Source organism: Falco punctatus (assembly GCF_963210335.1).
Source record: "Falco punctatus genome assembly, chromosome: 13".
NCBI classification, from domain to species: Eukaryota; Metazoa; Chordata; class Aves; order Falconiformes; family Falconidae; genus Falco; species Falco punctatus.
This window is the reverse complement of record NC_137593.1, coordinates 8,970,572-8,996,037: the sequence shown is the minus strand read 5'-3', so window position 1 is coordinate 8,996,037 and position 25,466 is coordinate 8,970,572. Positions and strand designations below refer to the sequence as shown.

Below are 25,466 nucleotides of genomic sequence, written 5' to 3'. Positions count from 1 at the left end.
ATAATGTAGACAAACAGCCTTCCACCTGCAGTCCACATCACATCCAAGGATTCATCAATCACTTCCAAGCAGGTGATGTGACCTTTGCTAGAACCACCTTTCACCTCAAAAATCAGAAGTTCTAGTAAAATCTCAACAACAAAATTGAAAAGTAAGGTTTTATTCGACTACAATTTAATTCAACTACAAAAACAGTCTGTGAGAGATAGCAGATCGGTGCAGTCTGTTCTCAGCAATTTAATCAAGTGTTGGGAACAATGTGAAATACCGAGGGCAGAACATGATGTCAGTGGAATGACCTTAGACTTCAGAACAGACATTATGTTGAAGACTTGTGAGCATTGCTGGATGCTGGATAAAAAACCCACACACACAAATACAGGGTCACCAGACAGATTTATTTTACCCAAGACAACTTTGTACTTTTTTAATAGCTTCTGTTATGATTAATCCAGCATTTATAAACAATGAAAGCCATAAGAAGACACATGAGCTGCCTGATCTGAAACATTGACTCAAACAAAAAGGACAAGTCAAATCACTGATACAAAATCAGTCTTTTCTAAAGTTTGGCACTGCTAGGAAACAGCAAAACGGACGGTCTTTGTTTCAAGTAGTCGGTGCAATGTTGCTTAATGTAAAGGAACAAAAGTGTGGTTTAAGTTTCAAACCACAAAATGATCACAGGTTACTAAAGGACTTGGGCTTACTTCCTTAAAAAAAGTGAGAATTTTTAATGTGGATGAATAGTTCAGGGTCATAAACTTTAAGAGGCACTTTCCATCGTTCTCCCTGAGGCATGTAAAACCAGGGGAGTACCTGGCCGGTAGAACCCGAGGAAACACGTCCCCCGCAGTGGCAAGTCTGCCGGATGAAGAGTGCACCCCCTTCATATTCCCTGCTAGTTGTCTAAAGTGTAGAAAAATAACTGTAAAGCTCTAAAAACACGTGGCAGGTACATGTGTGGATGTCCTTGGGGGCAACTTGCCTTATTCAATTTACATGTTTCTGCATTTCTTGGTTAGTAGGGGTTGCATGGCACATATCCACTTCAGTTTTCATATAAACTCTTTTGGTTTGCTTTTTTCCTTCCAATTCACGCTTGAAAAGCAGCCTTTGAGTTATTCTACATGTTACCAGGAAGGTTTACCCTTTTCATCTCCAAAAACTGCTTATACAGCTTCTCTACACTAAATGCATTGGGAGTATAAAGTTTTGAGTTTTCATCTTGAGATTTTGCTGACAAGACATATTTTTATGTACTAGAAGTTGTGTAATCACACAGCTGAAGAAGGTCATAAGCAGGGATAAGGTGGTCCATAAAGCCCATTAACCTTCTCCCTGGCTTGATCCTCGCTCTTCAGATATCTAGCAAACTTTTCATTACAAACTTCAATAACCATTTTCCTATTTTTCCCTTGTTCATCTTACTAAGCAAGCCTGTTACAAGAAGTAGAAAGTTAACAGTATCAGTAACTTGAATATATTGCTAAAGATGTTAAATGTACAGCATTACTAGGAAAATACTTAAGTTTTAATATTTGTCTGCTGAAATTCTTCCTTCTCATGAGAAGTTTTACATGACAGAGCATAGCTTCGGAACTGTGGCGGCATTTTCAAGACTACATGAAAGACTTGGGCCTCCAAAATCCACTACAAATCAGTAAAAAGTGAATTTATACGCACCACACACTTTAAGAACTTTTCCTTTGCTTTCTGCTCCTTCATCTGACTGTGGATAGTCACAGGCAAACACTTCTGCCTAAATTCTGCCTTCTGAAAACACAGGAGATATCTGATGTAATAAAACCAAAGCTGCCTTACAATTAATTTTAAAGACTACCCTCCCCACAACTACTTGGCACATGATTCTCCATGTCACTAGATACATATTTAAAACATGAACGTTATGTGACAGTGGTAGGTGCCCCTCAGTAAGGAGTTTTCTGAAATACTAACATAGTGCTGAGCACCGACTGTTTTCATCAATGAAGACTTTCTGCCACGAGGGATTATGTGCCTCTGTTTTAGATCTATTACTGTTTAGAATAGGAAGCAAGCATCATAGCAAAAGTACCTGTTATGCTTCTAAAGCTCATTTAAAAACAAAATTGAAAAAAACCCAAACAAAAACATCCAGAACAATGTAGAAAGGTGTTCCAGAGACCACTTTTTGGATGATCTACACAGAGGATTGTCCAGTTCAGAAAGATGCACAAAGTCAATCATCTTTGCTAGTCTGAGGGGTTTTTGTTTTTAACCGTCTGTATAAGAAGTCTTTTACAGACGGACCACAGGAGGTGAGATGAGAAAATGAATGAGCAGACAAGCATGAATTACACATGCACAAGAGGAAAAAAGTTTGAAACTGGTGACAAAACTAATAAAGGAAGAGCAACATGGCTGACATGAGCAGGGATGAAGGGCATTAACTTATGTAAAGAGAGAAACTTTTGAGACAACGCAGAGGAAACGATAGCACATGTTGAACAACATAAAAGTTGGGGAAAAAATAGCGAAAGATTAGTCTGACTACAAGTAATGAGAAAGAAAATATTTGTCCGAAGTGGTAGATATAATCCTCATATTCCAAAGATCTGAAGGTATTTTTCTTTCTTCATCTTCCACAAATTACCTGACACAAGGCATTAAAAGTAATTGTTGGCAACTGACATAAGGCATTTTTTCTGATTAACAACTTTAACAGCTATATAGCTTAACTGCCACACAGTTTCTTTCAAATTATCAGAATCAACACAAACATTGTTTATTTTTATTAATTTCCATCAGCAAACAGCAGGATGTATATTACATAGCTCAGTCACAATTTGTCGGTATGCATTTAAGACCATGTGTATTGTCTTAAAATTGTTTAATTGTCAGGTGTGGATTTCATAGAATTGTCAACAAGATTTTTATCAGGTGTTTCATAATGATACCAAGGTCCATCTCCCCTGTGTCTCATCAGTTTACGTGCCTCCAACTCCATCAGCCTAAAAAAAAAAAAAAAAGAGCAACAGATACACTTAACATGAAGTTTACTGGGTTTAATTATACATGTATCTATGTTTAACATCAGGGCATTACTGACAAAAGCAGTGAGTTTAGCGTCTATGGTTCATAAATACTACTGAAGCACAGGCAATATCAAAATATGAAGCGTTCAGCTAAAACATGAGCTATTACATTCTTCCATTCCAAATTTTTTCGGCAAGTCATCTCACAAAAGAGTAACAAATACATCAGTTCTGTCACAGGCTCTTGCCTAGTAAGGGACTAGACAGTTTTGATACAGCTTTTAATGAAAAATAAATAGAAGCAAGAAAATCATAAGTAAATGTGATGGGAGAAGAAGCTATGCTATCTCGGTCCCAATAGCAACAGTTCCTGGAACTCAAACTTTATTCTAACACCACAGTTTCTTCTGTGTAAGTATAAACTCAGTACAATAATGTCGTTGCTGCCCACAAAATTTTCAACACCAACAAGGATCACGATCAGTCCTGCAAACTGTAATTTAGCCACTTAATTAAGCTATGAGCATCAGACTTGGGAAGACAAAACTATGCCTTTATAAATGCAAACTGCTTTTAAGAGAACCTGTTGTTTTACAAGACTGCCCTTGGATTGTTCCAGTTCTGATAACGTTAATACTGAAGAGGCAGGGACTACAGATACCGTAACCTCTACTTCAGCACCAGCCAGTGGAGCAAGCACTCAGGGTCAAGTGGTACAGAAATAAGCCCTTCATGTCAGCCTCTATCTTAGTATATTAAGCAAAATAAAAAAGTAAAATACAGTATGTATCAGTATTTGAAAACCTTCAACTATACCTAAGTTCAGTTTTCTTTGCTTCAACATCAAGCAAAGCCATCTGTTTCTCATAGTCCTTTTCAGGGGGATCAAGCAAGTAACGAGCTATCCAGCGACTTATAGGGTGCTGAAAAATATAAAAGCAGAGATTATTTATGCAATTTCCAAGTAGAAATGTCATCATAATTAAATCATTTTCTATGTTCCCAGTCCTGAAAACATGTCATCAACACTATGGGTGCTGCCATTCAAACCATAACAGTTAAGTTAAAAATGCGCTCAACTATTTGAAAGATCAGAACCCTAAAAAGCTGTATTTCTTTTGCCATTTTTAATGCCAAAGTAACCTGCAGATGACTATTCTGTAGCAAAATTAAGTTACTGGAAGACACGTAATTTATTTTCTTTCTGATGAAATTCCTTAAACTGCCACTGTAATCACAGAAATAACTCCAAACCTCTGACCGTAATCAGTAACATTTTAAAGTTTTGCTTCCACATCGAGGTCATTTCACTAGGAACAAAAGCCTAGATGAGTTGAAACAGTCATAACAGCATTGCTGAACTCAATTACTTCTTATCAAAATCAAAATAGTGCTTGCAGCTAGAAGTCAGGGACTAATTTTAAGAAAATACAGTGAGGTGAAAGAAGCATAACTTTTAGTTTCTGACTATAAAAACCTTCAGTTAGTTCTAGATATAAAAGCATGTGTGATGTTGATGTCACTTCAAACTCCAGTATCTTGAGATGGTCTAGTTCCAAAGCAAGAAAGACAAAAACTGCCTGCTAAGAATAAAGAGAACAGAAGACTGTTCTAACTATTTAGGAGTATGATAAAAGAATTCTTGGCATATAGTTTTAGCAGTTTACTTGCATAAAGTTAAGGACAATTTGCATCTACTTGTGTCAATAAACAGATTTCCTACAGCAACACATGTGTTCTGTAAAGCTGGAAAAAAAGTTTACCAAAATCATAACTGCACAATTTGAGTTCTACTGCACCGATACCCAAAGGCAGGGATAAGGCCACCCTCATTATCATACTCCACACATTTTACTCCCGAAAGTACGATCAAGAGGAAGGCTGTCCATAACATGCCACCCTTTTACATGTTACACTCACTTTGTAATATTCCCAGTAATCTGGAACATACCCTTCAGGAATCTCTGCAAGTTCAGCTTCACCTGACAAGGAAAGGAGGGGAGGAACATTTAATTCAAGTATTATTATTATTTTTTTAAAGTACCTTATGTTCTGCCTTTCACATTAAGGAAAAACTGTTATTTCACATAAAGAGCACTTAATCCCTCAATCTGAGCTCTATTCAGTAAAATTGGACCTGTAATTTTTCCAGACACTTCACACCGCAATTCACATCTAGCTCACAGACTTTAAGCCACACAACAGAAGGGCGAAATCAGCAGCTGCACAGAAGAAATAACTTGGATCAAGTCCACAGAAATGCCCTTTAAAGTATATAAGCTAAAAGCATGGATTTTTCCTTATTTCTCTATTAAATTAATTCCATATTATTACAGTAGTAGATTTAAAACTTGTACTGTCAGGCTGAATTTTGGGTTTTTTACTAGATAAAAAACGACAGTTGCAGCGTATGCAGCCTTAAAGAAGTACGTAAAACAAGATAATACAAGTTCCTCATATGAATACAGAACTGTTCATGAAACCTCACTGCTGTTTGAAACTGCCAAAAGATGGAATTTTTCTGTTTTTAAAAAAGCAACAACTACAGAAAAATAAAAATGCTGGTAACATCTATGTACTTATACAATATTACTGTAACTGTTAGGCCTATTTCATGGTCTTCCAAAAAGCAAGCCTTAAAAGATCTCTGCTTTCTATCCAGCATACTTAAGTTTCCATTTAGCAACTCTGACTGTGTACTTAGCTTTGTCAAGACAGAGCACTCACCAATGAATATGTTGACATATGTTATGAATAGTGCCGCTGGTATTCCTGTCAGAAATACATAGAATCTCTGTATAGGTGATAAAAAGAAAAAGAAACAGTATGGGAAACTCGGAAGCCTGACAAAAGTTAGATAAGATTAGTCTGGTAATGATGCAACAGCTAATAATTCTCTGCTTTGCATTCACAGGTTAGGTAGGGATGTTGTATGTGAAGACATATTGCTCCTTAAAATGCATTAATTAAAAAAGATAATACAGAAACAGCGATGCTGTGTCAGTCCATGAGCCTATTTAGTTCAACTTTCAATCTCCCGGAGAGGTCAGTCTCTGCAGAAGCAGACAGTAACGCTCTCCACGAACGTGATGACTGGCTTCAGCGTTTCACTGTAATGAGGCGCTAACACCAATGCAATATAATCCAACATAAATACAACCGCTGCTGGCTTTGGTCACCGTGGAAGACAGATGCAGAAAGCCTGATCACACAAAGGGAGTTGTATCAAATTGGCTGTTAGCTTTCATAATAATCTGAAACCAAGCTTTTTAGCGGTCAAACTCAGGTCAGGCTTCCTAAGTCTCATCTGTGCTATTAGTGGTTTAGGGAACTGAAGGCAAACCCTACAGAAGAGTAACATCATACCTTTTTAAAAGAAGGACGGAATGGAAAGCATTTGTAGGTTATGCATGTATGAACACAGACACATAATTTAAGAATGCTACTACAGCATTAATTTAACTACCTATCACAATCTTTGCCATGTAGCCAATCGTTTTACTTTACCTGGCCCTGATTTTACAATAGACGACAAAAATTTCATTAGGAGGAGGACTGGAAGTTCTTATTTATGTGAATAGCACCAAACGCATTTTAGACGCCACCTCATGAACAACAGGGAAAGCTATTATTTTAGACACTTTCACCATTTGCGAGCAACGTGTCACACTGAATGTAATAAATTTGTTTTTAACTCACCAACAAGTTCAGAAATCGAGTATCATAGAAACTTGTTGCCTTGATAATAAACATTCTCTTCCCATGGTCGCTGCTATGTCGCACAGGTGCTGAAAGCAGAACCAAAGCATTATGTTTTTTTTTTTTTTCCTCCCTTTCATGATTGTGCCAGGTCACGGTCAACAACACGTAAAAAAAAAAAAGAAAAAAAAAAGGAGTATATAGCACCAGTATATAGCACCAGCTGAGTAGTTAGGCGCTGCTTTTCTGGAGGATGCCAATATTCCTCAGAGCCCGCGTGAACTAATCTCCTGTATTGCTAAACCTCCTGTTTTTCTTCTTAACTTTAGACGCTGTTTCTGCCTGTAAGTCCCAACAAATAAATCACTGAATACACACAGGGCCAAGGAAATCCACACATCAGCCGTGTTCACAGGTCTGGCCTCCCACCAATTCCCATCCCTGTTTTGCCCAAGAAACGGGATTTCTCAGCGGAACAGAGCTACGCGCAGTGCCCCGCGGGGCCCTTCCCCGCGCCCACAACGGGCCGCTCAGCACCGCGCTCTTGCCCCAGGCCCGGCGCCAGGCCCGGGCCCGCCGGCCCCCTCAGCCCCGGACGGACGGACCCCCGGCTCCGCCGGGACGCGGCCCCCGTCTGGCACCGGCCGCCCCGGGGGGGCCTCCCTGAGGGGCCTCCGCGCCCCTCTGCTCAGCAGGACACCTCAGCAGGACCCCGCTCCTCCGCTCCCCAAGGTCACCTCGCCCCTGCCACCCCCGCCCTCCTCATTCCCGCCGCCGAGGCCCTACCGACGGTGCCGGGGAGGCGGGCGGTCCCGACAAGCCAGGGGAGGCGAGCGCTGCCCGCCGCGCCGCTCGCCACCCGCCGAGCTCCCCAGGCAGCCGCTGCCCGAAGCAGCAGGCTCATGGCCGCCATAGCTGGACCTGGCACGGGGGCGGGGCCGGCGGCGCCGCTGCTTTCCGCGGTGAGGTGAAGCTAGGCAGCCGCCATCTTGGAAAAGGGCAGAGCCTTCCGTCACCTTCCGGCGCCCTCGCGGGATGCCGTCCGCGGCGCTGGGCATTGTGGGAGGGGCAGCGCGCGTCATGGCGGCGGCCGCGGCGGTGGCTGCGCTGTGCCGGCGCCTGCCGGGCGCGCTGCGGCTGTCAGGAGCGCGGCCGGGCTCCGCGGCTGTCGGCCCCCCCGGGTAGGCTCCGCGGCGCGGGGGCTGAGGCTCGGCCGCCGGCTGGCTGGGGCGGGCTGCGGGGCGGGCTGCCCGCGGGCGCCTGGGCCGAGCTTCCCCCGCCCGCTGCTGGGCCGCCGGTGTGCCTGCGCCTCCGGCCTGGCTCGGGGTTGTGCTTACACCCTGCGCTTGCTGCTTTCGCCGTTTGGTCACCATAGGAGAACCTGTTCTTGTACCGCGTAGTTCAAACTTATTATTTTAATTTTCAAATTTTTATTTATCCCCGAGTATATGTATTAAGTGAGACGTGGGGGAGGAGAAAACACCAAACTGACATTTTTATGAAGAACTAAACCCGTGCCTTTTCCCCCTCTAGACTGGGGCATTCCTCTGCCTGTAGGTCCTGTGCCTTTGAATTAAACAGTCCAATGTAGCTGAATATCATTTTTCTTACCATACATAGTTTTCCTTCTGATTCTTATGCAGATTGACACTGAATCTATTCCACAAGGGCCTAGCAAAAGTTGAGCCCCTCTGTCAGCTGAAGTTTCTGCACACTACTTTGTCTCGGAAAGGTCTGGAGGAGTTTTTTGATGATCCAGGAAACTGGGGAGAAAAAAGTGTAAAGTCTGGTGAGTTTTGTTTAGCGTTTCTGATGGCAATCTTTGAGTCACTTTTGCTCAGCTGAAATCTGACCTGTTCTTTTGCGTTATTGGAAGTACTCCTAGCTACATGAAACTTTATTTATATGTGTATGTACATACATATACTTGTGCATCTTTATGCCTGTTAATTTTGTCTGCGTGTATTCCGTGTTTATGAAAGCAAGTAGCTCTATGCAGCAAAATATTGTGTTGTAGATCATCTGCCTTGCTCTTCAGTGTGCATATCACAGAAGAGTTGTTCTTTGAAGAAATATACGGTACTATGGAAGAAAAATACTTCAGCGTAAAGATTTATCTTATAGATATCCCTGTTTCCAGCCTTTTCTAAACACAAATAAACAGTACATGTAATTGCCTTTTTAATGTATTTGTATATTGAAAGTAGAGCTGAATATCCACAAGCACAGCTTCCCAAGCAATAGTTTTTTTAAAAAGTTGTCCTTGTTCTGTTACGTCAGCTGAGCCTGCTAATAGAAGCATGGGTGGGTTTTTTTTTCAGAATTGGTGAACTTTGTTCTATTAACTTGATCTTTTAATTTTTAATTTTATTTTTTTTTTACAGGGGATGCATGGAATATAAAGCAACTAAGGGGCAAGAGTAGTGAAGACTTGCACAAACTTTGGTAAGTAAATTTTACTGGAGTAGCTTCTCTTGTTTCAAAGTAGCTCTGCATGTTGTATTAAAATGTGGCTAGTGAACTTACTAGCCAGTAAATTTAGTCTGCCATACAGCTCTGCATGCTTAAGCCTACTTTGGGCTTGGAACAGCCAAGGTTCTGGTACTGCTCAGAATACAAGAGCCGTACTGCAGGTGGTTGTGTGATGGTTGTATCCAGTACAAAAACTTCAGGTTTGGTACAACGAGGCTGAGTTTAAACTCTTTGGGACTTGTTTGAACTGAAAGACACGCTTGGTTGTAAGTGACCTCTGGTGAAGCTAACAAGTAAATTAGATCAGGTTGCTCAGGTCTCCGTCCATTCTGATTATGAAAGTCTCTGAGGCTGGAGACTGCACCACCACTCCAGGCAACCTGTGCCAGGTTATTACCGTGAATAGTTTTTACCTTGCCATGTCTTGTCCTTTTGCTGTGCACCTGTAAGAAGAGTCTCTGTCCAGGTAGTGGAAAACTACTTGATGTTAACCTCTTCCCTCCTTAGCCTTCTTTATTTCAGGTTAAGTAAACCTGTCTTCCTCAGCCTCTCCTTGTACGTCCTGTACATCAGCCCTCCCCTCGCCACCTTTACTGGGCTTTCTCCAGTTGGTCAGTATCTTTTTGCATCCTTCTATGAAGCTAGCAGGTATAGGGTATGGGATTATAGGTTGGATAACGGTGCTCAATCCAGCAGGGTAGTGAATCAATAATCGCTAACGCATCCAGAAATTATTTTTTAAGTACTGTGCCTTTCTGATCTAGGTATGTCCTACTGAAGGAAAAAAACATGCTTTTAACGTTAGAGCAAGAATCAAAAAGACAACACAGGCCTATGCCAAGTCCGGAACGACTAGACAAGGTAACTTTTTCATACTAGCTAAAAATATAACTGTAAGTAAAATTGCTGAATGAAAGATGAAGTGTTTGTAACCTTGTTGCAGACCTTTTTTTTTAAGCTATTTCCCTGATTTTAGTATATGCACAAACACTGTGCCCAAGCAACATAGTGGGAAAGGCTTCTCCACCTGCTATATCCTGTATCGTGTTAAGAAATACTTCGCCATCTTCATGCCCTGAAACTGCACTAGAGGATTTTTAGAAACTTTCCAGTAAAACTTCAACATTATCCTTACCCTCCAACTTTTTTTTAGCTACTTAACTGCTGCCATCTCCTTGCCTCTGACATTGTCATCTCCAAACTTGGGCCCTTTGGTTCGTGTTTGTCTTCACTTCTGTCATTCCTTCCTTCTGCATTATTGCAGTTCTGCCACTGATTTATTAAATTCTTCACTCAGTATCTTTACTGTTGAAAACTTGATTTACTTATAAATTAACTGCCATCTCTATGCTTATGTCTCACAGATGGAAATCGGCACTTTCACTGGCCAGTTAAATAATACAGCTGTTTGACACAAGAGATACTCCCAGATACCCCTGTATTTATCCAAATTGATTTGTGAAAAGACTGACCTTTACACTGTTAATCTGATTTTCTTCATATGGTTAATAATTTGACTGTTACTTGCCACCACATGCACCTGCAACTGCATTATGATTTTTTTGTGTCAGACACGCATTTATTTGGTCTGTTGTCATTTCATCACTGTACTTATACACTAGGCAAGATCCAATATAAAACTCTTCTCTGGATCTCTTAGTGTACCTTGTTCTAATTTATGACAATACAGTACTTCAACTTTATCTTGTGATTCCCATTCTGAATGGTATTTTCTGCTTAGCCCCACCTACACATCCATATTCAGCAATTACAAATCACAGCAGAACTTGTTTTGGGAGAGAACTTAAGTAAGTGGCCCCAAGTGCTTCAAAAGTCAAATCTTACTAATTGACTGTTTGGTTTTGGCTGAAGCCCAAGAAAAGCAGAAGTCAAGCACCAGTTAAATACTGTGATTGCAGAGACAAAATACAGCAATCTGCTTATTAAAATTTGCTCTAGCAGCTCCCCAACACATTTAACATTGCCATATGTAACGCAGTGTGTTACAGTAATCTTGTGAGACAGACCTGACTAAAAACTTTCAACTCATTGTCACAGTTCGGTCAAGTCAGCTTTCTAACGCCAGCAGGCATTACCAAGGCTGTGACCAGACTCCAGAGTGAAGAACTAGAACAACAGCCAACCAGTACAAACCATCTGACAGAAAAACATACAGCGTTACCTTCTATTTGCTTCTCCTACTTCCTTCCCACCCTGCCTCAGAGCTTTCTATACTTCTAGCATCAGCATTAGATCTGGCTTTATGTATTAGCCAGCTAGCTTTTAATCAAATATCAGACCATCAGTTATTTCATATCTGTTCTACTTGTAAGTTAGATTTTTAAAGCACCCATTCTTGGCTGTTTTAGTACACAGGGACAATTCAGCCATTTCACTCAGTCCACAACTGTGAGGTAACTCATGATGGAGCTCCTAGTCTGTTTTGCCTTTGCTTTTCCTTTTAAATTTTGTCTTAGATCTTCACTTGAGATCTTACTAATTGTCAGCATTGTGTTTTGTTGGCCCATCCTAAAACTGTGTCCTATTTCTAGGTTAAAAAGTCTATGAAAAATATAGACTTGGTTGTCAGAGAAAGAGAAATTGCTTTGAGGCTTTTACAAACTGGCCATGAAAAACCAGTACCTGGCGAGTGGAGGCATGACTTCCTGGGACGCACCTACTGGTATGGAAAAGAGAACTTCTTTTCATACATGTGAATTTTTCTTGTGGCATGTCTCTTTATCAGAAAATCCTTACAGTATATACATACCTTCTTGATTATGTATAGAAGGAAACATGTTTTCTGGTCAGCATTCAGTTCTCCTTGAGTGTTGTTTTTTTTTTATTGGTGCGGTTATAATTGTTGCTAAATAAATCTATGGCAAACTCTACCAAGCATAACAGAGCTAGTGCCGTGTAACTAAGTGGTTTCTGTACTCAGAGGATGTCTGTTACTGTAGGTGTTCTGTAATGCATGAATGAACTAGGGAGTACTGTTCAAGTTGAACCATCTGAATGTCCCTAGTTAAAACGCAAAATCCGCATATTTGGGGACAATCACAGACTATTGCATAAGACCACATAAACATCCATTGGATTTCCCTACTTGGCAGATAATTAACTTGGAAGCTTCTACCTTTAGAATTATTATTGTCCAGATAGTTTCAGTAATCTATAATTTCAGGTGATGCTGCTGAAGGCTCTGGCAGGACCTGCTGTTTCATTAACTGGTATTTTACTGTCATCATATTGCCTTCAGAAGCACTAATTACAGTATTCAGCTTTGCAGTAACAGTGTAGATAACAGAAGGTCACACATTATAATAATGGTGACTTTTCCGTCATTATCCATTTGTTTACCCGTTAAATATAAATCAGCAGTGTACTAGATGCACTAACTGCTAGATTTACATCTCTAGGGATAAGGCTTCTGTGTATCTCTTTCTGCTTGGAGAAACTGTCTACAAGGAAGGGTTTTGCCCTTGTATTTGGAAGCCCAGTCTGCAGTTGAAGCAGGGGGAAGGGGCAGACAGTATGAAATGGTCTTTTAAGCTCATGCAGAAGCTGCAATACACATAGTAGTAGGTCTGACACAATCTGGATGCACTGGAGTCTGTAGGTGAGCATGCACAAGCCATCTGTGCAGCCCATCTGCAAGAGGAACCCCAAGCAGAAGAGAAAGACTTATGTTCAGGCAGATTTGTACTTAACATGACACTCCTAACACTGGCATTTGAAAGAATACTGTAGTAGAAACAAAACTTTACTCACACAATTTGTTCACATTAGCGTTTGAAAGTTTTCTTATGGAGTAACTTCAAGTACAAATGCAAAGAATCACTATCTATACTGGGCCCTCTCTTCAAACATACAGTTTTTGAAGCAAGATAGCTCTTGACAGAAAGATGCTGAGCTACATCGGAGATGTATTTACATACCAAGCCAGCAATAGAGCTGAAAGTAGATACCCACACAGAAATTCTGCGATCTACTGGTCAGACCCCTTTATCATTGTACTGTAACCAAGTGCAACTGGTAGAATTCAAGAATGAAGGCAAAAAGTGTATGTTCTGTAATCATTTTCATCTATCTTTAACAGGTACACTTATAAGGAATGGCCAATACCATGGTACTTGAACAAAAAATACCGAAAGAGGAAATTCTATTACTTACCTCATGTGGATCGCTTCATCAGGTAAAAAGATTTTTTTGACATTGAAAGTTATTTTCTGGTATGTTCCTCAGTCTTCCTTATTCCACTTCACAAGGAAAAAAGGAGTAATTATCTTGTTGGTTTTACAGCTAATACACTGAAAATAAGGCTTTTTAAAATTACAGCTTGCTCGTTTCTTTTTGCTGTTTCCATCTTAGTTATTAAGAGACTTGGTTATCTGTGAAGTTGCACTGTAAAACTTTGTGCAGACTACCTGAGATCCTCCCAGAAGTTGAATTTCTGTAGAATTCAAAAGCAGCAGAAAACCAATATTTATTTGCTTAGCAGGCATTTTTGCTCATCAAAAACAAATTAATACTGAAGTTGTTAATCACTGGGAGCCTCTCTTTGATTAGAGGGTTGAGCTCATTAAGGTTGTTATACAACCTATCTAGAAATTAACCACACTGACTTCTTTATTTCAGGCTTAGACTTGAAAAATCTTTACGTATAAGGGCAAGAAGGCAAAACCTAGAGAGGAAGAGGCAGAAGCTCTTGCAAATTAAGTTCCCTCATCTTGCTGTGAAATCTCAAGGCCAGTAACATGCTGCAAGAGTGCTGCAAGCAACTGTTTGAGTACCTGAGTACCTCTGACTGGAACATGAAACGAGTTCTGAAATGAGTCGACAACTTGCCTGAGCATTCCTGAGGGTCATCTTCATCTGGTGTTTTTTTTAATCCCACATTTGACTTAAATTAAATTTATCTGGAATGAAAAAGCAGCCTTGGTGCGTAACTGAAATTAATCCTAACAGTTGTTTTCTAGAAGCATTTGAAAAATGATGTATTAAACAGCTATTACAGAAGCGAGACACACATTAGCAGTGAAAAGCAGCAACTGACTGCCCCATGGAAGTATAGTGTCTCAGGATATTTACCCAGTTTACTTTAAAAAATACACATTAAACCCAGACGAACATGAGAATCGCGGAAACTCACATACTAGCCTCTCTTCCCTGGTCATCTGAGTTACAGGTTTGTCACTTAAGCTACACGTGCTTTCTGCATAAAACCAGAGGGAAATAGGCTTTTTCAGTCTGCTACAAGGAGATTTTCCCTGCTTAAAGTCCAGTTTGTTAGAAAGTATGAAATACTTAGAACGTGAACTTTCACCAATGCAGTTTTGATACCTAGATTTCTTGATACCCATGACAAAGTAAAAAATTTGAGCAATGTTTTTTTGCAGTGTGCAAAGGGTTTGAAGGAAGATTGGCAATAGTCTTCCGTAAAGTTGAAGTAGAAAGGTACTGCTACTGCTCTCAATGGTAAACACCTACTTCATGAAAACTTTTAGCATTCAGCTGAGGTTGTATAGAAATTTGGAGTAAAGTCACAAATAGTAGTCTTTCAGGAAGCAAGTGTGCTATGCCGTATTGTCTGGTTCCCTTGATGTTTACAGTGTTTTAACAAAACGGTAGAAGATACAGATCTTTTTATTTCCATCATCTTAACCTTCAGTTACTCCTCTGCATCACATAAAATATCCATTTCTTAGACAGAAACAACAGACAATGGTGAGAAAACCCCAGAAAGTGTTTTGCTCTCAATACGGTGCTGGAACATTCACAGGTATTACCACTATACTGCATAGAACTTTTTTTTTTTTAAGATGATACACAAGATGAAAGTTGAACAGACATAACGAAACTTAAGCACTGTCATTTCACAAAGAGAATCAAAAAACCCCTTCTTTTTATCTTCACCTCTAGCTACAAGCTGTCCAGTCAGTCCTAGTACTTCCCTGATGCCACTGGACCTTTAGAAAAAAATGCTCATTGCCACGTGCTAAGGTACAAGTTCAGTTGCCGTTCCACATTTTACTGACTGAAGTCTTTTTCTTCCAGTGTGACAATAGCTGGTGAGTTCTATCACCTATTGAAGCTGACTTTAAGTTGGCCTCATTTTGTGAGAGAAATACGGTTTGTCAATAGCTTTCAAAATCTGGGGTGAGCAACTAACAGTTATTACGATAAGACAAAAGCAGGCTGTTTTGATAAATTACTTTATTAACTGGAGGTAATGTGAAACTGCTTTCAGCTAGAGGCCTCATCATTATTTATGCACAAGGTCTTTTAGACTAGGGAAAATGCAGTAGTACTGTTTACATTATTTATTTATATATCTTTTAAGTCAGTTAAATGCTATTTGGTTTTCCACAGCTTTTAAGGTAAGGAGCAAAACTTCACTGTGTCCCGCTACAGAACATCCCACAGTTGTAAATTAAAGTAAGCTTAACAGCAACATGGAGCTACATCTTGACAACTAGTTCCTGTTGAGAAAAAGCCATCCTGCTTCCTCAGACCCTGAGCGCGCTCCCCACGCAAAACAGGCACTTACCCACCCTGCTGTGAGTCAGCCGAGGGAGCTACACCAGCAATAAAAAGTAGTGACTGCCCCCATGAGTTACAGCTGCCTGTAAAAACATCAAGCCACAGCCTGAGGTCTTCTATGACTATTCTCGTCTTAGACAATTCTTTGACTTAACTTCCCTGGCTCAAACAAGTTTTGCTTCTCACCTAGATCACACAGGCATTATATACATTCTTAAAATCAGGTGGAAAGCACTAATTGTTTGCCGAAATGAAGTTGCTCCATAATGGAAAATCAGCAGGCCAGTGCTTAATGTAACATTTGCTACATGGAATGTAACATTTTCATGAGACAGTGAAAGTTCACGCTGAACTGAGTGACGTATAGTAGCTTACTAAATACAAACTTTCCATTTTTAAAACAAGAGTAACTTTCTCTGCAAGTACTCACGAAGTTGCTCAAATATAAAAGACCAACATTTATTTTTAGAGAGAAATAAGAGCAGTTTAAGGCCAAAGTACCAGCAAGGAAGACTAGTATGTGAAAGTAGACAAGAGATTGTTTAATAAATTTGCACAGGCATTTTCAAGGTTATGCCTCTATTAGCCAACGTGTAAAGCTGTTCCCAGGAAAAGATACTAGAGAAAATAGACATTTATACAAAATTATAAAATGCTTGTTACATGAATTATTGCTTTACAAAGGATGTAAACATCCTTTTTCTATTGGTGCTATACCAATTAATCTCTCAAAATTTCTAAGCTTTGTTAAAATGGAACTTGAATTATGCAAAAAATCCAATATAAACTTTCTACAAAAAAAGAGTCCATCCCATTCCTGAGTATGCTAAAGCTATAAAACAGAAGGAGCACTGAGCAGGCAGCAGTTTTCACAGTAAGAGGTTTAAGGACATTTTCTTTCTACACACTGTTTCCCTCCTTCTTCATATTCTTGTTTAGAAATCCACATCTGTTGAAAAGTACCCTACAAACAAACAAACAAACAAACAAACAAACAATAAATCAGAAAACAAGTGAACATTAAGTCAAACAACATTAGCTTTTCCAAGGAGGAAAAACAAGCAAGTCTTTACATTAAATAAGATAAGAGGACTTGACCTGCTTAACTCCCTTTCCCTCTGAGTTTTATACTGCCAATGATTATACTAAAGACAGGACGTTTGCAGAAAGGAAAGGTGATTTCAGTCTCCTTTTTCATACTGCTAAATGAATCCCCACAAACGATTTCAGTATGCAGTAACTTGTAGAATTAACTTCAGAATTAAGTTTCACAGTATACATGTCATTTCTAGATAGCGTATTTCAAGCCTGCACCATACTGTTAAAAATGGGGAGAATGTGGCAAGGTATTATTTGATTGGAAATGTTCATGTTGTCTTCCTTTTTTAAACAGATTCTGTTCACCTTACCACAAGGATAGACAAGATTATGATTGCTATGGTAGCACAAACTCTGCAATGCATACTTAATGCGGAATTAGATTTTTGGGTGACGGTGCTGCTTGGCATAGCAACATAGTAACACAGGGTTACTAACCAAAGAAGCCAAAATGGAACCACCTATCCATGAGCTGAACCTCCGCTCCACTGTCGTGTTGTTCGCTATCAACTTCAGGCGCATGCTCTGAATAGAAAAGGAGATAAACATGAAAGAACAATCAGATAAATTGTAGGCTGGTGACCTTGAAAGACAAGAGGAGGACAGCACAAGGACCTTGGTGTATATACCAGCATGCAGGTGAAAAACGTCAGTTTTATTAAACCTGCAATAATGCTCATTTGCCCTGTACTTAGAATTCAAGAATAGCCATAGTGGTAGAAGAACATGTGTGACTTTTATCCTGTCTCCCAACAGGGAGCAGCAGCAAATTCTTAAAGCTAGAAATAGGGCAGGTAGAAAGCAACAATACTCACAGTATACATTATCATTTCTAACTGCATCAGGACTAAAGTGTCTTAATGTTGCTGAACTTAATTCATCTAGTCCTTTTTGGACCCTTTCATTCATTTTGCTTTCAAAATGCCTTTGGCAATAAAATCTTTGCATTTCAATGGGTTCGTCCTCAGCTATTATAAGAAGCAGCAAATAACTACCCTTCTCAGTTTCTCATAACATTCATGATTGCAGAGTTCCTACAAGTAGAACATTTTTACTTAAATACCAATATTCAAGAAATATAATAAGCCGTATGTGCTCTCAAGAACATAGGTGTAACGTATTAATACCTTAGATATCAAGTGATTTAGAAAAATACAAGTATGTTAAATCACCAGGTTTTATCTATGAGTAGGTTGAGCTGTCTGTAGAATCCAGGAAGAACAATTCCCATGACAAAGTGACAAGACCTCACTCAGGCAGAATGACTGAATGTGCCTCTAGTTAGTCAGCAGCACTTCAGAAGAGAGGCCATCAAGGGAAACAGTGACTGTTGCTTAGGGACAATTACAGAACTTAGAATCACAATCTGAAAGTAGGAATGGAAAAGTAACATATTCAGAAAGCAATTACAATACCTGCTGGAATTCATTTCATATAAGAAGTTTTCAAGACTTCTTTCTTTTCTTTAGAGAAAAAGGAGATTTCTTAGCCCACAGAAATCTCTTCAGCTGTTGGGTTCCTAACAAAGTTAAAGCTATGACATGTGCTCATGTATTTGTGTGGCAGAAAAACAAAATGGTAATTCTATGCAGTAACTGAAAGAGTTGTTTTACCGGTGGAGTTTTCTGAGACAGCTCTCTATTCAATCTGTCTGTGAAACTCTGTATTAGAGTGTTTCCTCCTGCAACGATCACGCTGCCATAGAGGCCCTAAAAAGAAAATAAGCAACCTACAATATTAACTCTGAAACCATTCTGAAAACAACTGTTTCACAGAATAGAGAGGAATGACACACAAGTACATACAATCAACAGCAATAATGCATTACTTGATGCCAACAATATTTGATTTTTTTTAATCACTTGAAAAAATATTTCAAGACAACCTAATATTAAACTATACAAGGAAGACAGAAACCATGTGATTAATGATTCTAAATGATTTTGCAGAATAGTTTCTACTAAAGAGACCCCTACACCTACAGGTATCTCCTGTAACCAAACTGTTGGTTTTCTTCAAGCTGGATGTTCTAACCACAAAGGAAAACCCACAGCACTGCAACAGTTTTCGATCTCACTAATGCTGCAGCGGGTGAACGCAAACCATGGCCTGGCCTACTAAGCCTGCCTGACATGCCAATTAAGAGGAAAATTTTTTGAAGCAACCCCCATGCAGTCTGCCTCAAATGTGAGTATTTTCAAACTAACACCTGAGAAAGTTAAAACATAGTTTTAAAAAGAAAGTTTTCCTTTAAAACCTCTTTTCTTCCTTTTACTCTCTACATAAGTTCCATACGTTTGGTTATGTTTAGGAAAGTATATCTGCCACACCTAAAAATCTGAAGACGAACAGTTATGAACATAAAATGCTCATCTGAAACCAATCCAATGCACATTATGCAGTGCCAGCCGCAAAATCTGGACATCAGCTATTTAAATATAGGCAGAAACACTGAGTACAAGTAAAAAAAAAATATCCTGATTTAGCATTTTGTAAGACAAAACAGTAATTGTACATATTCCTATATATGAATATGTAATACTTGGTGAATTATTCTAATGTGTTTATTGTTATCCTAGGAAATCCACACTTCTTCACTAACAGTATTCTAGTCCCAAAAAATTGTATCAACATAAAAATATCTATGCCTTAATGCCTTAAAATAGTATTTCTGACTAACACTTACCGGCCTGATGTCTATATCACACATTCCAACGCTTGTTGTGACAACATGGCTCACACCCAACATCGTGTTACCAGATAAACCCTAGAATTAAAATTAGTAATCTACACATCATCACTTCAAAAGAGCAAGGCATATAAAAGCCCTGAATTAGCTGAATTTAAAAAGTATTACTATAAACGGAGCTAAGCATTTTAGGGAAGGGGAAAAAAAATATTCCTTTTTTTCCATTGAGCTCATCACCACCCATTTTGAACTATATTTCATCCTTTGCTTGCCCAACCCTAATAGAACACAGGCAAACTGTACCCCCAAGAGAACCACACAGTGTAAATACAAACATGCAAATCGTGAAATTAAGAACATCATACAAAAAGAAGCCATAAGAAAATCTGGTAATGTAAAGCCTTCCAGTTGCTACAGATGATAGTTGTTTTACCTTTACATTTGAAGGGTCAAACAATCCCTCAGGAATTTTTAGACGCTCAGCACCAAAGTCACAGTTGTAGCCGTTGGGGAACTCATAATGAACCGTTGGCATCTGTGCTGCTACCCTGGAGCATGAGTCAGAGAGAAACATATTAAATTGCTGTGTAAACAGGATGTTAAGTTATCTAAGTAGCATTATAAACTAAGGTTTCAATGGGAATATTGTGATTGATATGACTTACTCATTTGAGAATATTTATTATGATCTCACGCATCTGGGAATACTAAAAAACTATCACCTGGATATGCACTGTATTTCTACTTTCAGAAATGAATGTTTTTTATCTAAAAACTCCTTCTGTAGCAAAACCAGCCGACAGCAATGAACAGACTAAGCACCCCATGCACAACTGATAATTTTACAAGAAGGAAAACAGTAACATACTGTTCATCATAGGTTGAATCTGATACTTGGAGGACAGAAGCTTGGAAATCCTGAATGACACACTACGGAATTAAGAACAACATGGTTATAAGAATTTCATCTTCAATTTTATAGAATTGATACTGACTAAATTTTTAAAGTTTTTCTAGTTCAAGAGGAAAACCAGATACACTTGCAAACAAAACCTCTTTATGGGATGCCTAGGGAAGTTTGAGAGTGGGAGAAATGACCTACTTACATTACACATGTAGTTGTGCCAAGACCTAGTGACCTGGGGTAACTTCTCTTTTCTCTTCCAATTTGCTGGTGACCCCTCACGAACTGCCTCCTGAGACAGGAGGAAACATGATCATCAGTTAACCATTTAAGCCTCTCCCCAAGCAAACACTTACTAAATAAAATTTTTTCCCACCTTTGAAGCAATCATATATGGAGGAATTATCTCTATGTTCATTTCCTGAAACAACTCCCGGCACTGCATAGTAATAAAGTCTCCTGCAAGTGGTGATTTTACAATACCTAGAAAACAAAAAGATGACCAAAAACCAAACAAAAAACCACCAAGCTGGAAAGCACTGAAATAATGAATAAACTCTCTCAACAAACTGTTTGTCAGTGAACACCGTTAGGCATTTTCTTTCCATACTTAAGGGGATACTCAGATTTAAAAACAGTAACAAAACGATAAAAGTGGAAGAAAGAGTAACTTGACCTTAATACTACAATGCTGTTACCAATGAAAATTTTTACCTTGCTGAAGTACATATCCATCATGCACTGGAATAGCAGTTGTGTGTGTTGCTCCGCTATCCAAAATGAGACCTGTAGATCTCCCATTAGCAAAGCTAGCCAAAATGATTAAGGAAAATATTGTAATTTTCACTTTGTAAAAAACCACTGCCGTACAATTACAGCATAACTAGGAATGAGGACTCTGATGTGTTATTCCTTGGCTCTACCACAGGACTTGCTGTTTTCCAGTGTGTATCATTTTTCTGTGAAGTGCACAACCTCATAGAGAGAATGGCATTTAAGTTCTATCTGTGAACTCACTTGACCTTTGGATGTACAAAGGTGAGACTTCACGTCAATAATATTCAACAAGCTCTAATACATCCAGTTCATTTAGACTCTGAAGCTGAAAACATGTCATTAGGTTAAAATAATTACAAATATTCATCTTAAGGCTATACGAACTTCAAGCTGCAGCTACTGTATTTAGTAGCCTGGACAATACCATTTCAGGTCTGTAATATTCTCACCCATGGTATACAATGGGAATAAAATTACAAAGAGAAAAAAAAAGCAGAAAAAAAAAATAGACATCGCCTCCAAGGGAAACAGTCAGATTGGGAGAACTTCAAAACTGAGCTCTAAAGCTTTAAAGTTCAGAAATGGAATTTGTTTACTTCCTCCTTAGATGTTTATGGAAAAAAATAATTTGAAAGAAGAAAAGTTAGACATGCTGTTATACTGGGAATTGCCTAGAATAAGTTTACTGTAATTTCCTGGGGAGTATGGAGGGAGGTGGTGAGACATTCCAAAGGATACGCTGTTAGAACAGCGGTTTTACACAAGAAAAAAGCAGGGATGTTGTAGTGTTCAAACATCAATTCAGTCAGTTTTTCACGCTTTGCTCTAGTATTCCACTAGAAGAAAAAAATTAACCAAACCACAAATAAGTGACCAAAAAGATGTGTTTATCTTGAGGATCACTATAGCACACTAAAAGATGGTAACATAATAAAAAAGTAATTAGAATTATTATAGCCATGGTTTCAAATGATACAAAAGTTCTGGACAGATTTCTAGTAACTTACTTCTTTAGGACCTTTTTTATTCCAATTCTACTACAATCTATTAATGCTTATCTATCATACAGAATTAAAAGTGATATACATTTTTACTGTTATACTAAAAGTTTCTTTACATTTTTACCTCTCTTCCAATATCAGTCTCTCAAAGAACTCTCTGAAACAAGTAACATGTTACAAGGGGAAAAATACATGAAGTAACTTGCCCAGTTGAAAGAAAAATCAATCTAGATTTTCCTGTTTTCAAGCTATCTTCCTACAGTTCTACTGCATGTGCACTTAATCCAGGATATATAGATCAAATATTCCAAGCCAACACATTAAAGAAAGATTCATTCTGTAAGGAGAAAGTTAATGGGAACCTCTACTGACACACCCACTAAGCCATAAAACATGAAGTAACCATTGCAAATTCATCCATACTCCACAAGCTACGATTCAACACAAGAGAACAATGAAAAAGAAAATTGTTTTTCATATGATTTAATTAAAGAAAGGCATAACTTTTGTATGGCATGTCTACCTTTTGTATTCCGACTTTAAGATCTGTTCTTCAAACAGTGAGCATGATTAAGTGACAGAAACCCTGTCTACATATTTTCCCAGAAATTTGTATTCATCCACTTCATTCACCTTACAGGGCCATTTACAGAAACAAAGACAGAAAAATTAAAACTTCTCCATAATAATTATTTTTCTCTGTCACATAATATTAGTTGTAAGGCTGAATGAAGCATCAGATTTTCAGTGGCATTTTATTAAGAGTAACTTAATACATGTAAGACATCCAAACATCTTTTTGCTTTTATTCTAGGCAGTAAGATATTTTTTTTTTACTTCTTTTCAATAAATAAAAAACAATAACACATTCTAAATACTTTCTGATACAGCTCATGCAAACTATTTCAAAAGCCATTCTCTTCTTTGGAAGTTTTTCTTAATAACATTACTTTACAGAACCTGGCAAAGTACTTTAAAATTGTTATTTCTGTAGCTAGGTTTTAAATTGGTAACCTACAAGCCACTGTCAGATTCATCCAAGGCTAATGTCTGCAGAGTCAGCAAGAAGATACAGTTAAGACTTAACACAGTGCAAAGCTGCTTTTACTCACCGGTGCTTCGGACATAAGGACAGGATGCAAACTTGCTTCAGATTTAATATGCATCTTGTAAGTGTGATCCAAAATTGCCTGGAAACTATCCCAGTCTTCAACTGTAACAACATTGAAGCAAAAAGATTAGTTACTTCTAAGTTTTGTTCCACTTCATAAATACATAAAGGTTTTCCAATGCTTTTTATTTGTGTAGAGCTCTTGGGTCAAAAGCTATTCTCAGCAGACATACAACTCCTGTAATAGTTTCGCAGAATTATCCTCCTCTGTTACCATCATGGCTATAATGCTTCAAGAATTATGCTGAAAGTCTACCAGCACTGTAAACCAACTAGACTTCATGCAATTTGTAAACTGGGTATCCGTTCTTATGGCTTCTGTTACCGTACATAGCATCTGTTTACATGAAATCAATGACTTTTCACAGCTTAGCAATGCTATTTTAAAAACACATAGAAAAAGGCAGACCACCTACTCATTCCATTTTTTAAAGGTGAAATGGCCTCCATATTTTCCCTTGGAACTCTCAGGGCATTGGTGTCTATGTAGTAAGTCGGCCCCCCTTGTTTGCCTTTGTCACCATCTATCTCCATCAAAGTGCTGCCATTGTCCCTTTCTAGCACCACACCAATGGCTGTTGGAAAATCAACCTGTAAGGCAAAAGGTAAGCAGTAGAGAATTATTAGCATTTTGGGTGGGTTTTTTGCTCATAAATTCAGAGCTTTCCTTACACAATACAGTCAGAACAAAAACCAGCATATTCTGTAAACTTTTAAGTAACAAACAAGACCTAAGACATAAACTGATGTTACATTTCCATTGAGTCTGACAGATTCTCACCTTTGGACAGTCCTCGCCCGCATAGCCTGCTCTCACTGTATACGAGCCAATGTCAAAAACAAGAGCCCCAACTTCATCTGAAAAGATTGTTAATGAAGAGGCAGTGAATGGTTATTACACTATACTACAACCCCAACCTTCCCCTGCCCACCGTCTGTTTTGCTTGCATAAGAAGAAAAGCAAGCCAGGCATCTTTTTCAAGGCAAGGAGAAAAGTATTTGTCCAGAACTCCAGTCACCAGAGTGCTATTAGAAGACTGCAGACAGGTGCTAACTGGAATATTGTGATACCTTCCTTTGGCATAACTAAAGGGGAATTTTAACGGAAGAGGGAGCACATAGTTGCATCCAAGTAGATTACAAGATAAAGCTTTCAAGAAGCACTAACTTCACTGTCACACGAAGCCGGGTGAGCCCAAACCTCCCGGGGTGATCAGAATTAGAATGGTGGGCCTGCAAACACCGACTCTGTCAGTGAAGGCTGCCACACCACGAAGCGCCCTCATCCTCGTGGGCCCCGATCCTCGCTGAGGTGCTCTGCGTGTCCTAAAGGAAACCCAAGTCTGAAACAAAACACCCGGGCTTTAAGCTCTCAGGGAAGGCTGCGCACAAGCGGGAGGAAACTGCCCCCCAGCTCCCCAGGCGCGGGGCTCCCCTCAGGCCACCGCGCACCTGAGCGGCGCTAACAGCCCCGGGTCACGGCTCGGCCGGTCTCCGGGGGAAGCACCTCCGCGCAGCGGACGCCGCAAGGGACACAAACAAGGCCTGCCGCTGCGTCCTCTCCCTCACGCACGCTGCCACCGCGTCTCTAGGAAGCGGGGGGACCAGGAGGGCCCCGGCCTGGCCGCGGGGCTGTGGGAGAGCCGGGCCGCGGCCCCCCGCGCCGGGGCCTGAGGGAGGCGGGAAGCGCCCAACGGCGGCTTGCACGCGCCGCCTCACGGCACTGCGCCGAGCGCAACGGTCGCAGGGCGGGGGAGGGGAGGACAAGACGGGCGAGCGAGGCGGCGCCGCACTCACCTCCCCCGTACACGCCGCCACTCATGGCTGCCGCTGAGCCCGCGCCGCGCTGCCCAGCCCCGGTGTCCGCCGGCTCCTGTCCTCAGCGATCCGGCAACAATAGCGCTTTCGCCCCTGTCTCCACGGCCTACCCCGCAGGCCGCCGCCTTCCCGCCAATAGCAGCGCCGTGGCCGCCTACCGATTCGTGTCGAGCCGCGCCACGCCCCGTCGAACGCCTGCTCGGGCACGGCGGCCAATCGCGGCCGGTGGAAGGCGGGGCCATGCCGCGGACAGCCAATCATGAGGCAGGAAGCGGAA

General features: G+C 40.0%; 3 protein-coding genes across 4 annotated transcripts; 1 reads left to right on the top strand and 2 right to left on the bottom strand.

Moving 5' to 3' along the window:
* Positions 1-377: 377 nt before the first annotated feature.
* NDUFB5 (NADH:ubiquinone oxidoreductase subunit B5) lies at positions 378-7,688 on the bottom strand. The gene is made up of 6 exons (XM_080410054.1): positions 7,503-7,688; positions 6,717-6,805; positions 5,745-5,811; positions 4,938-4,999; positions 3,834-3,940; positions 378-2,993 (listed from the first exon to the last, which is right to left on the bottom strand). The coding sequence occupies exons 1-6, from the start codon at positions 7,627-7,629 to the stop codon at positions 2,873-2,875; spliced, it is 573 nt and encodes a 190-aa protein (XP_080266180.1). The 5' UTR covers positions 7,630-7,688; the 3' UTR covers positions 378-2,872.
* Positions 7,689-7,736: 48 nt separating this feature from the next.
* Positions 7,737-16,696, top strand: MRPL47 (mitochondrial ribosomal protein L47). Its single transcript, XM_080410053.1, has 7 exons — positions 7,737-7,897; positions 8,360-8,505; positions 9,101-9,161; positions 9,953-10,049; positions 11,741-11,871; positions 13,288-13,383; positions 13,827-16,696. The coding sequence occupies exons 1-7, from the start codon at positions 7,752-7,754 to the stop codon at positions 13,942-13,944; spliced, it is 795 nt and encodes a 264-aa protein (XP_080266179.1). The 5' UTR covers positions 7,737-7,751; the 3' UTR covers positions 13,945-16,696.
* Positions 16,170-25,367, bottom strand: ACTL6A (actin like 6A). 2 transcript variants are annotated; one of them, XM_080410032.1, is made up of 14 exons: positions 25,169-25,367; positions 24,153-24,229; positions 23,788-23,962; positions 23,313-23,413; positions 21,938-22,035; positions 21,137-21,231; positions 20,799-20,905; positions 20,625-20,714; positions 20,387-20,448; positions 19,952-20,066; positions 19,516-19,596; positions 18,443-18,538; positions 17,268-17,354; positions 16,170-16,695 (listed from the first exon to the last, which is right to left on the bottom strand). In XM_080410032.1, exons 1-14 carry the CDS (start codon positions 25,191-25,193, stop codon positions 16,615-16,617), a joined length of 1,290 nt encoding a protein of 429 aa, XP_080266158.1. In that variant the 5' UTR covers positions 25,194-25,367; the 3' UTR covers positions 16,170-16,614. The 2 variants fall into 2 exon arrangements, with proteins under 2 accessions (XP_080266158.1, XP_080266159.1); XM_080410033.1 differs by lacking the exon at positions 25,169-25,367 and adding an exon at positions 24,540-25,111.
* Between the last annotated feature and the right edge of the window lie 99 nt (positions 25,368-25,466).

Coding starts and splice junctions, on each gene's coding strand:
- NDUFB5 (XM_080410054.1), bottom strand. CDS start 7,629: ATGGCGGCCATGAGCCTGCTGCTTCGGGCAGCGGCTGCCTGGGGAGCT. Junction 5,812..6,716: donor CTCGATTTCTGAACTTGTTG/GTGAGTTAAAAA, acceptor TCACCTATACAG/AGATTCTATGTATTTCTGAC. Junction 2,994..3,833: donor GCAAAGAAAACTGAACTTAG/GTATAGTTGAAG, acceptor TTTTTTTTTTAG/GCTGATGGAGTTGGAGGCAC.
- MRPL47 (XM_080410053.1), top strand. CDS start 7,752: ATGCCGTCCGCGGCGCTGGGCATTGTGGGAGGGGCAGCGCGCGTCATG. Junction 10,050..11,740: donor GTCCGGAACGACTAGACAAG/GTAACTTTTTCA, acceptor TCCTATTTCTAG/GTTAAAAAGTCTATGAAAAA. Junction 11,872..13,287: donor TTCCTGGGACGCACCTACTG/GTATGGAAAAGA, acceptor TATCTTTAACAG/GTACACTTATAAGGAATGGC.
- ACTL6A (XM_080410032.1), bottom strand. CDS start 25,193: ATGAGTGGCGGCGTGTACGGGGGAG. Junction 22,036..23,312: donor TCCTTATGTCCGAAGCACCG/GTGAGTAAAAGC, acceptor TTTTTCTTCTAG/TGGAATACTAGAGCAAAGCG. Junction 19,597..19,951: donor TTGACCCTTCAAATGTAAAG/GTAAAACAACTA, acceptor TTTTAATTCTAG/GGTTTATCTGGTAACACGAT.